Source organism: Crassostrea angulata, chromosome 10, assembly GCF_025612915.1.
Source record: "Crassostrea angulata isolate pt1a10 chromosome 10, ASM2561291v2, whole genome shotgun sequence".
NCBI lineage: Eukaryota > Metazoa > Mollusca > Bivalvia > Ostreida > Ostreidae > Magallana > Magallana angulata.
The window spans coordinates 32510853-32523447 of record NC_069120.1 but is presented as its reverse complement, the minus strand read 5'-3'; the positions used below and the strand labels follow the sequence as shown (position 1 = coordinate 32523447).

General features: G+C 31.8%; 1 protein-coding gene across 1 annotated transcript in view; it reads left to right on the top strand.

Annotated features, from left to right (window-relative positions):
* LOC128167220 (phosphatidate cytidylyltransferase, photoreceptor-specific-like) overlaps positions 1-12595 on the top strand; it is a 108989-nt gene that overhangs the window by 20090 nt on the left and 76304 nt on the right. The window contains exon 3 of the mRNA XM_052832799.1: positions 8925-9021. Within this exon, the coding sequence (XP_052688759.1) occupies positions 8925-9021 (97 nt within the window). The remainder of the gene's footprint in view (positions 1-8924; positions 9022-12595) is intronic.

Here is a 12595-nt window from a genome sequence, read left to right as displayed (position 1 = left end):
TGTTTTAGTGCATTTTTCTCTTGTTTTAATTGTTTACAAATTTCTGTTTACTAACTTGAGAGTCAAGCTTCAAGTTATAAGCAAGACACAGGCTACTGTATGTTTGTACACAGAGCTGAGGTCATGCTTTAGTTCATATATATTTTAAATGCAGCTATGCTGAATAGGAAATACCAAGTTTAAAAATCTTGAGTTGAATGTAATAAACTCATGTGAACAAACACATGACTTAAACCAAGCTATTGTATCTTGCTTATAATTCTACGATTGACGCTGAAATTTTGGTTGATCAATAGAAATGTCTTGCTAAAAGGATGATATGCTGTAACTCCTTACTGATTGACCCTTTTTAAATGATGTATTGCATAAAATCTTCCAGTACACAAATTTTTGATAATTTTTTCGAACACAAGTAAATAAAAACGACGTCTTTTAAACAGTCCTGACACATTATTATTATGAGGATAAAAGCATTATCGTTGTTCTTAAAAACTGATTGCAGAGAAAAATCATCTTAGTTTGTAGACATTTGTTGTTTTTTTTATAAACTTATAGATGAAAATAATGGGTGGGCCTTGGTACATTTATAAAGCAACATGCCTGCCAATACATTGATTTGAATTATAGCTCTGTAATATATGTGACAACATTTTTCAGTTATTAAGTTTATTCATCAGGCAAGTGAGTAAGGTAATGATACGTCATACGAAATGAATTCATGCCTGGTAAACGACAATCATTTATAATGGAGAAGGCCAATTAAATTTTTCAATGTTTTTAATTTGAGGAATTGAGCACATTCATTCTGGTGCATTGAGGTACACTTTTGTTCTTTCACATAGAGGATTTTTTAAAATAAAATACAATAACTAGTAAGGAGTGGAGGGAGAAAATGTACCTTTATGCTCTCATGTATTTTGATCGCTTAATAAAGTGATTGGGGGGGGGGGTGGCTAAAATACAGGGAACTGGAAGTTAATTACGAACACCAATTGAAAATTTAATTATTTATATTACATATGATCTTTTTTTCGGTAAAAATGGTATTCCATAAAGGTAAATATGTCAAAGATTAAGTGTATGCAAAAACAAGTGTAAAATTCGGATATTCATGTTCGGTTAATCTACCGACAGGCCATATGGCACAATATCCTTTGAACACCCATATAAAGCCAGTGTTGCTCAGGTGAGCGATGTGGCCTATTGAGCTTCTTGTTTTTTGTTATTCTACCAAGGGTCCATATGGCACAATATCCGTTAAACACCCATATAAAGTCATTGTTGCTCAGGTGAGCGATGTGGCCCCATGGGCCTCTTGTTTAAACATTCCAGTACACATAATTATTTTAGATTTTTGTATCATAATCACATTATGTTCCCCCAAAATGGATAGAAAATAAAAGCCAGTCTTCCCCCACTTTAAAAACATAAGATGCTCCAATCTTCATCTTTTAAGGTGAGACGACACGTTCCTCAATTTTAGATAACTTTTTGCAGGAATTTGTTAATGGTTTATTACTACTTTGACAAGCTTTCTTGCAAAAAATTAGGATACCTTACCAGGCATTTCTGCAAAATACTAGAGTATGCAATATCCTATATAATCTTCTTGAAAATACACTTGAATTGCTGATATAAAAATAAATACTTCTACAGCACAGCGAAATTCACTATATTTTTTACTGATGAATGGGATATTCAATGGTGGTGGATCAACATGCGACTAGCCTACCTCGAGATCGGCATCTAATTCTCGTTCATTTTTTGGCACAAAGTGCATTAAAGACACATAAATCAATAAATTAAAATCTCCTAAGTTATGTTCTGCAGGATTAAATCCATCAAAATTATTTTCGTCAAATATTTCATTTCTAACAATAGCCATCGTGTTTTTGTTCAAAGCGAGGCTTAGGGAAACTTTAGATAACTCGCTCTCGAAAAAAGGACAATAGTCATGCGCAGCAGTGGCGGACCTGAAATTTCGGCGCGACAGCGTAGCAGCCTAAGGGTTAACAATTAAAATTTTTCAAACCATATGCCTTTCTGTAGCTGTAGTAGACTGCAGCTCCTGGTCTGACTTGGATGGAGGACCTGGTAGCTATAGTTCCATATGAGTTAAAAAGTTGCCATTCACAGTGCACAAAAAAATTGCGCTAGTATTAGACTCAATAATTAGGCTACCTTTTTAGCTCACTGAGCTGAAAGCTCAAGTGAGCTATTCTGATCACATTTTGTCTGTCGTCCGTCTGTCCGTCTGTCTGTAAACTTTTCACATTTTCAACATCTTCTCAAGAACCACTGGGCCAATTTTAACCAAACTTGACACAAAGCATCCTTAGCCTAAGGGGATTCAAAGTTGTGAAAATTAAGGACCACGCTCTTTTGCAAAGGGAGATAATTAGGAATTTCTGAAAATTTTCGAGAAATTTTCAAAAATCTTCTTCTCATGAACCATAAGACCAGGAAAGCTGAAACTTATGTGAAAGCATCCTCAGGTAGTGTAGATTCAAATTTGTGAAAATCATGACCCCCGGGTGTAGGGTGGGGCCACAATGGGGGGGTCGAAGTTTAACATAGGAATATGTAGAGTAAATCTTTAAAAATCTTCTTCTCAGAAACTAATCAGCCAGGAAATTAAAGCTGAAACTTGTGTGGAAGCATCCTCAGGTAATGTAGATTCAAAGTTGTGAAAATCATGACCCCCGGGGGTAGGGTGGGGCCACAATGGGGGGTTCAAGTTTAACATAGGAATATATCGAGTAAATCTTTAAAAATCTTCTTCTCAGAAACTAATCAGCCAGGAAAGCTGAAACTTGTGTGGAAGCATCCTCAGGTAAATGTAGATTCAAAGTTGTGAAAATCATGACCCCCAGGGGTAGGGTGGGGCCACAATGGGGGGTTGAAGTTTAACATAGGAATATACAGTGTAAATCTTTAAAAATCTTCTTCTCAGAAACAAATCAGCTAGCAAAGCTGAAATTTGTGTGGAAGCATCCTCAGGTAGTGTAGATTGAAAGTTGTGAAAATCATGACCCCTGGGGGTAGGATGGGGCCACAATGGGGTGTTGAAGTTTAACATAGGAATATATAGAGTTAATCTTTGAAAATCTTCTTCTCAGACACTAATCAGCAAGGAAAGCTGAAACTTGTGTGGAAGGTAGCATAGATACAAAGTTGTGAAAATCATGACCCCTGGGGGTAGGGTGGGGCCACAATGGGGGAGTCAAAGTTTAACACATGAATACATGTATATAGAGTAAATTTTTTAAAATCTTCTTCTCAGAAACTAATCAGCCAGGAAAGCTGAAACTTGTGTGGAAGCATCCTCAGGTAGTGTAGATTCAAAGTTGTGAAACGTTATGAAAATCATGACCCCCGGGGGTAGGGTGGGGCCACAATGGGGGGTTGAAATTAAACATAGGAATATATAGAGTAAATCTTTAAAAATCTTTTCTCAGAAACTAATCAGCCAGATGATTCTTTATAATTGTTAAGACTTTGGCCCCAGGACAATTCTTTGGCTTTACAAGAAGGTTCAGAGTTTGATGTAGGTTTATATCCCATATATAAACTATTGTTAAGGATCTTTTTGAGAACTGCAATACTCAACATATGATATGACTATAAAATCGTCCTGTTAGAAAAGGGACTAATGATTATAAACATAAGAATATCCAGGGGAAAAATTATTTATACAGGATCTGCATGTATTATTGTACATTGTCCAGATAGTTTGTATTAATTATGACTCCATTAAGCTGATTTTATTATACCTATTGTTCCTCAGGTGAGCGATGTGGCCCATGGGCCTCTTGTTTACATCCAAATTCTGTGGATGTAAGTTTCTTGTGTTAAGGATTTCAGAATTAGTTCAAAGAAAACAATTCCATGATTCTGCAATTTTACTACAGAAAATAAGATTATGATAAAATTCTTTATTCAACAAATTAGGTTTCTATAGAGGAAAAATTACACCCTAGTTGACCCAAGTCAAAATTCTTTGGTACAACTTCAGAAATTGTGTAATCAGGATGTTTTAAAATACATGTGCACTTGAACTATTGAACAATAAACCTAAAAGGATTAACGCACAACAGGATAGTATTAACCAGTGATTGGGAAGGACCTGCGCCACGCGCCATAGTCGCATTTAAGAGAAAAATGGCGCATTAAATCAATTACTCTAAGCGCCGAAGTGCGCATTCAAATTTCTCATCGGTTATAAAAGTTGTAGCGATGTCCGCTGGAAATTTACTCTGTACGACTTACCTAATCTTCTTTTAATACATTCGTTTTAAAACATCAAATTTCATTGGTCGTGTTTGGTAAAATAGAAATAAACAACCAATAAAAACGTTTCCACTCATTTATGCGTGGTAGATCATTCCAGAATTTCCTCCGAAAGAGAAGTTGAAGTCGCCCAGTATTCTGAGTTCTCAATTATGTAAACTAACCCCAAATGCAGTAAAATGATGATTATCTAATTGAAAAGAAGTTTTTACAGCCTCAATTAATCCCTGTTGTGATTATTAAAACTCACGACTTTCCTTCCATGCTTATCGTTACTATTATTGGGGTTATAAATACGGGTGATGCAACCACACTGTGCATTGAAAATTACAACCGATGTTTATTTAAGTGTCGATACTACAATAAGTTGTTACTTGTAATTAGTTAATAACTCGCAAAATTAATGTCTAAATAATAAAAAAAAATTGTTTCCCTACAACAGTTACCTTCAAAGTTTGAAAAATTCTCTACATAACGGTAAGGTTTGACTAATACCCCAAAAAAACACAGAAGTACAGAGACTGATTTTATTTATCATTAAGCAAAAAATTGCATCAGTTTTACAAAATGGCCCCAATGAATAAATAGATGGCCCTTTCATTATGAAAATGGCCCATTAAAATTAATAACTGCAGGGCCATAGTCCCATTGACATTTTTGGCCTTCCCAATCACTGGTATTAACGATGACAGGATAGGGATAATGCACGATAGAAAGATATAATAGGATTAATACATGATAGGAAAAGATAAGATTGTGAAAAATAATGTTGCAGGTATTTTTTCTCAGGGTTCAACGCTAACGTAAGACCAGTGGCCTGAGTCCACCAAAATTTGGGAAGGTGGACCAACAGTTCAGGACTTGGTGGACCATCGGTCCACTAAAATTTTAAACTTTTATTATAAAAATCAAATCATTCATGCAAAATCTTTTATTGAAATTGACAACCAGAAATGAATAAATGAAGTTATGTGATTGCGGTAACTTCACCAGAATTTCCTCACAAAGAGAAGTTGAAGTCACTCTGAGTTCATGATTTTGAAAATTAGCCTCATTGGCAAAAAAAAAAATGATAGTTGACTAATAACAAAGACATTTTCACTGCAAGATAAATACTAAAACAATCATAATTTAACCATTTGGCTATCCTCTACAAAACAGTGGTAATGGATAATTAGGTTGGACTAATACCCCTAAATATACTGAAGTAAAGAGACAGATTTTATTTGTCATTTAGCTAATATAAATGACGACGAGATATTTCATCTATTAAAGATGTTAATTAATACATTAAATAAATCAAATTTAAAGAATGTGATAAGCTTTTTTTTTCTTTCAGAAATTGTTTGATTTTTTATTGTCTGTTGTGGACATGCTTCTAATCCAATTAACATGTTTTTAAGTTAACTCTGTCCAAAGATATTTTATTAAATATTGCAATACTTTAAAATTAAGTTTTGAATTTGTACATATCATTCTTCACTTAATAAATGAAGTCTCCCTGATTTAATTCTCAAAACTCTTTCTGTATATTTTTCTGTCAGGGAGAGGTGAAATCTTCAGACAAAAAATTGTGGCCTTAAGGTCAAGATGGTGTGTTCCCGTTTTGCACACATTTGATAATTGGGTATAGAACAATAGGTGTGATTTGTGTTGTGATAGCAATTATGGTCTGTTTTCAGTCAAAGATTTTACCTGGATTTTTACCTGTGTTTTATCAGTGCCTTAACGATAAAACAAGAAGAATACAGATATTTTGTTGTGTTTTATGTCTAAATAAAATATGATAAAATAAAGATAATGATATATTTAAATCACACCTATTGTTCTGTACCCAATTATCAAATGTATGCAAAACGGGAACACGCCGCGAGGGTTTGTTGTGTTTTATGTCTAAATAAAATATGATAAAATAAAGATAATGATATATTTAAAAAGTCTGATAAAAAAATAATGATTAGATTAGATGAATTGACTTTTACATTTTTGTCCATTTACATTAAATATAAAACCAAATGAATTAAGAAAAATTGCTGGTTCAAAGCCAATTGGACTCTGATTCAATGGATTCAATGGATTCAATGGATAATTATATGATGAAGGGGAAAACTACATAGACAGTCATATGGGGTACTCCGTGTCTCTTTTTACAATTGAGTTGCAAATTATGTAAAACGCATGTTTATAATTAATTGTTTCGTATCTACAGAAAGAATATGATGAAAGAAAACAGATCTTTATCACAAAATATTTCAATGTTTGAAGTAGTGACTTTAAGGAAGGAGTCTTCTCGTTATCAAACATATTTCTTATAATAAGAAATTCATGAAATTTTGACACAGTCAAACGGATCATATTACCAAATGATTCTATCAGTTTTATCAATTTTGACCTTTTCGTTTTTGCATAAAGGTCAGGTCAAGGTCACTACCTTTTTCCTCAACGTAAAGGATGATAAAAATAATTGTGGATCTCTGTAGTTCTGTAGACATTTGTTTAAGATTTGAATATTCTATTCTTCAATGAAATGATAGAATATCAGAATGTCTATCAGCTTATACTACTAAATCAGAATAAATATTTATACTAAAATTGATATTGCTTAGCCCGCATTTCCTCTAATTTTCTTAAATTTTGAAGAATTTTTATTATTTTTTTATGCTTCAAATAATGAAAATGCATGAATTAGGTCTACATTTGATAGGTTTTGTAAAATAATCTTTACAGTTTTTAAAGCATACATATAAAATTGCCTATTTATCATCATACAGTTTGTCTATTTTCTTTGATTATTCAAGATATAACACAACATAAATTAAAAATATTTAGGGGCGTTTTCACTAGACACATTTCTTCCATTTATGTCAGCAAAAGCAATAATTAAATATTAACATATGATATTTTCTCTTCAAACTTTTAGCATGTACATGTACATATATGAACTTTCTGTAGGCAGTAAGTTAAACAAAGGCTCTACATATTCAACATTTTTGCAGCAATCTTTCTTGTTTAAAAAAAATAATGAAATTGTTCATGACCAAATTGATGTTTGAAATCAAACTCATGAATATGGATGTCAATTATTATATAAATGTGCTTTTATTAAAGTTATATTGTAATATAAAATACATGTAAATTTCAATTGCGAGTAGATATGTTTTATTTATTTTATTGTCAATTGCCCTCGCAGGAATAGTGATATAGACTATAGCAATTAAGCAATAATCTCACCTGGTCAAATTCCCGTTTCGCACACATTTTTTCGATACCTAATTTTCAAATGTGTGCAAAACAGGAACAAACCGTCAAGATATAGGGCGCTTTCCATTAACGTTGCCTTGCCGGGGACAGTATCGGGAAACGGTGATGTAAATGGAGCGGTTGGCAAAGTCACATTGCTCCAAACAAGACGATTAAACCTTAAAACTGATACTTATCTTAAAATTTGATCCAGAAATTTTAGCTTCTTGCAGTCTTAATGTATTTCAATGTAGTAGGACAAATTGTAGTTTTGGAAATACTGATTTTATGGAATATATGATAACCTCGACGCCATATTGTTTCCTAATCAGCAAAGGTATATTGCGTTGCCACAATCGCTCGTCGGCGACGCATGTTCCAGCAATCGGCGACGAAGGCAACACCGGCATATCCGATGATGCAGGTTAAATGGAAAGCAAATGATTTCAGACTGTCTTTTTTGTGTTAGAACCATTATGATGTCATTATTGATTTGATGACTCTTTCCTCATATTTTACGGCTTTAAGAACTATGTAGAAAATAAAATAATATTTTGACATTCTATTTTTAATCATGAGAAAAGTAATCCCGCTACCTATATTCAATTTGACATCATTTTAAAGAGGAGGTCAAAAGCTTGTTTAATGTCATTTTTGGAGAGACTGTAGGCATTCTAGATATATTTCATTAGTCAAAAATGGACCAATCTCCAAGATTTGTTACTTTTATTCTTCATATTTCATAGAAAAAATGATTGTTTAAAACATGATTTTTCATTGCGTTTATCAAAAATTTAAGCCCCGGTTCACCCTATGAAACAAAGATATTGTTATGAAGCATCATTACAAGAATTTTTATCTTGAATTTTATAGACCTGTAGCCACCTTTCATTTACTAGATCTTGACCTTAATTTAATATGCTATGCTAGTGGAAATGATAATGTAGGAAAATGAAATAAATTCAATAAAGTAGAAGAAAATACATGTATATTTTTATATTAATTGCACTTAATAAGCCTGAATACATGGAACAAATTTATTCAATAAAATTTCCATGATAATGAAGGTCCACCAAAAATTCTTCAATCGTGGACCTGCGGTCCACCAAGGTAAAAAAGTTAGTGTCAAACCCTGTTTCTCTGAAAATATAAATGATACTAGTATTATATAAATGTAATTAAACAATTTTATTTACTTTATACATGCCAAGACACCATGCAATCATTCTCTTGCACATTTTTATTTGCATGCTTAATGTCATGTCATGCATTATTTTGTTCCCAGAGAACAATGAACAATATTTGTGTATGAAATTACTCCTTTTGATATTTCACTGATTTATATTATTCATGATTTAAATTTTAAAAATCTTGTAAAATTTTTGACTTTGTAGATGGAGAAACTGGATCATTCGGGGAATATTTACATGGCTGATGATTTTTGGTTTCTTCTTTTTGGTGTATCTTGGCCCTCTTGCTTTGGTATTAACTGTAAGTAAAGGATTTATAAAATCAGCAATGTGTTTTAAGAAGTCAAATATTTGCCAATTTTCCCTTTTTAACTCACCAAATCTGTGTTATCTTCATGTTAATGATAAAGGTCACACCCCTGCAAGATGATCATGAATAATTCTTGATTTTTCCTTGAATAATTCGTGAATTATATTCATGAAATTTCATGAAAAGTTCATGAGGATCCTATGAACTTATCATTGGACATATTAAAGTCATGAATTTTTGTTCATAAAAAAATATTTGATGAATATACATGAACATACTTTTTTATGAATAATTCATGATCAGTTATATTCATGAAGCTTCATCATTGATGAATGTCCGATAATAGATATAATAAATGATCCTCATGAACTTTAAATGAATCTTCATGAACTGCTCATGAATAAGATTATGAATTTTACTCATGAATAATTCATAAATACAATTTATGAACTATTAATGAAAATTCTTACCTACTACATTTTGTGTATTAAATGGTAAAATCTCATTTAAAAATGACTATTATTATAAAATACTTTATTATGATTGAACTTTATTATAATTAAAAGTGACATCAGAATATGGTAACTATAGTTGATGACTATCATTATGTCCTTTATGAAATCTTGCTTTGTTGCATTTTCCTTGCCTTTGCCCATGTTGATTTCAGTTGTTTGCCATATATTGCAAGGTGCATTACTGCATTGCAGGTAAAGTGCTCCATCCTTAAAATGATTTTTTTCTACAAACCCAGAGAAACTTGAGTGTTGTTTTGTCTTGGTGACAATTCTTCTTGTTGACAATTCTTCTCAGACATATAGCCCATTTGGTGGCAGAAGAGTCGTACCTCTGTTCTGCAAAAAAAAATATCGGTATGACAAATAGCGCATTACAACTATGATGTCGTTTAAAACATTTGGAACATCAAATAATTATTCAAGCAATACCATTCAATTCAATTTTTATTTCAAACATTTTTATGAGGTAAGAAAACGCTGAAATTGCACTAGAGCTTAATGAGTGCTTACCCTAGAAAAAGTGATATTGTGCAGAAAAAAGAGAACAAGATGAAGCTAACTGTTTTCAAAGTTGTAAAAAATACTTGCCATTTTATTAGAAATTTTTGATTATTACTTACTGAAAGTTATGTTCCATGATCACTATCTTTAGGGCTGTCCATTATATTGGTTTCTTCCGCATAATTCAAGAGTAAAATAAGTTTGTATTAATTAATTCAAATGTCATCAGCATTATGTATAACTTCATCTTGTAACTGCACCGATTTAGGTATATCAATAAAACAATTATGTGTATTTCATTATCAATTATGTAGTTAGTCAGACAAAAAGCATGTATGTAAAACCTTCAATAGTCTATGATAAAGAAAGATAACTCTTGCTAATTGAAGTGATTTTTGTTACAAACCTATGCAACAAAGTGCTATATTTAACTAAAAAACAGCGTTTCATTATGTTTTCTAATATGAATTGGCAATGTATATAATTATATATTACCGTATTTTTGGGAAATTAGGTCGATACGGTTTATTGGGCAAAGGAGGCCGTTTTTAGCCATAAAATAAAAAAAAGTATAAATAGGTCGACTTCGAAGAATTGGTCGAAAAATTACCGGTAGTTCTAATGAATAAATGGTTTAAACCAACGTTATCATATAGTAGCCTTTAATCTTATTTCACAGTTTTAAACAAAAGGGAAATAAAATGTATTTCTTGAAAACATCGTAAGGCCAGCATTTTTTTATTTTTAGATTTACGAAATATTTTTCAAATTATTTGGTGAGGAGGAGGGAAAAAAAATAAAAATAAAATTGAAAAATTTGTCCGTCAGGAAAAAAAATGAAAATAAAACAATTTCTAACAATATTTTTTTTATTTTTTAAAATAAGAACATATGTGTCCAGGAGCTGCCATTTTTTTTAAATATCTAAGTAATTTTGGTTGTTGGTGATGTTCTTATCATAACATATTTTATCCATGGGCACTGAAAATTTGTTTTGATATATTGTACATGCATGTATAAAAACGAAGGTTTTTTGTTTTTTTTATAAATACAAGTACATACTGTACATATACATTAAGACCAAAAAAATTAAGGGAGTTTTCACTTCTTCCTTGCAGAAAAATAGGAAGAAGTTTGAGAAATAATTTATTTGATTAAATTAACAATGCTATTCACAAATTCAAAATTTAAAATATTGTTACTGAAAATAAATTGGATTAGAAGCATGTCCATAAATGTCAGTAAAAAATCAAACAAGTTTTTTTATTTAAAAAAGACTAAATAACTTTTAAAATTTTATTTATTTATGTAACTATACCTTTAATAAAGGAAATGTTTCGTTATTTTGTTAGCTTTAACCTTAATGACAAATAAAATCATTCTCTTTCCTTCAGTCATAAGACCTGTGTTCAGTGTGTTTAGGGTTATTAGTCCAACCCTATGACCCACTTACAACCGTTATGTAGAGGATCTATTTCCAAACGGTTAAATTATGATTATTTTAGAATTTATTTTGCAAAAATGATTTTTTTTAAAAAGTAACTTATCATTCTTTTCATCCAGCCTTCGGCATATCGGAGTATCAAGTAGCATTATTTCCTGGCTATTATGCTCGGGATCGCCCTTCAAAAAAAGCTAAAAACCTACCTGGAAGTGACGTCACATACCGTATAAATAGTGCTTCCATTGTGATAAACACTCATATTTTTTCTGGCGACATCGGGACATGAGCCCTTGTCGGTTATATGGTTATTGCGGTGTTAATAAATTTTCTAAGACGTGGTCTTAGTTGCAAGGTTTGTAAAGCCTTTGAAAACGAATTAAATCTACCAATGACGAAGTCTTGGTTTGAAAGGATTGATAATCCGTGCATTTCGTTTTACACATGGTTCATGTGGTTTTACAACTCAAGTTGTACAATACACGTTGTGTATTTGTTGAATGCACGATTAGAACACGTTGTGTTCAGAATTTTGTCGTGAATATATTTTACCGCAAGTTTTACAGTACACGTTGTGTACTGGTTGATAGTAAGTTTATAAAACACGTTGTGTTCAGAACTTGGACTATTATATAAAAGATTTTACACCGCAAGTTGAATAATATACACGCTGTGTATAAATTAAATAGTACAGTACAATTAGAACACGCTGTGTTCAGATTTTTCTTATGGTTTTATTGATCTCATTATCAGGGATATAAATGAGACAAGAGATGGAATTTCTCTTAACTGCTGACTGATACTGGAGATAATTGGTTTACGACCCACAATTTACAAAATGTAATGCTCATAGTAAAATGACCAAAGGTCTGAAGTTTGAACAAAATAACAGTCAGGTTAATAATACAACTGTACTAAATCATGTAGGTGAAAGAAGATGTCAATTTAGAACATCTGAACAGGCTGATGCAATATTTTACATGAAATTAATGTTGGTTTATTGATCATGATAAAAAAGAAGTATTAAGGCATCAGTTTGCACATGGTTGAAACAAGTACAGCTGATGATATCATGAGTAATATTATTTGGCGTCATTGAAGACCAAAC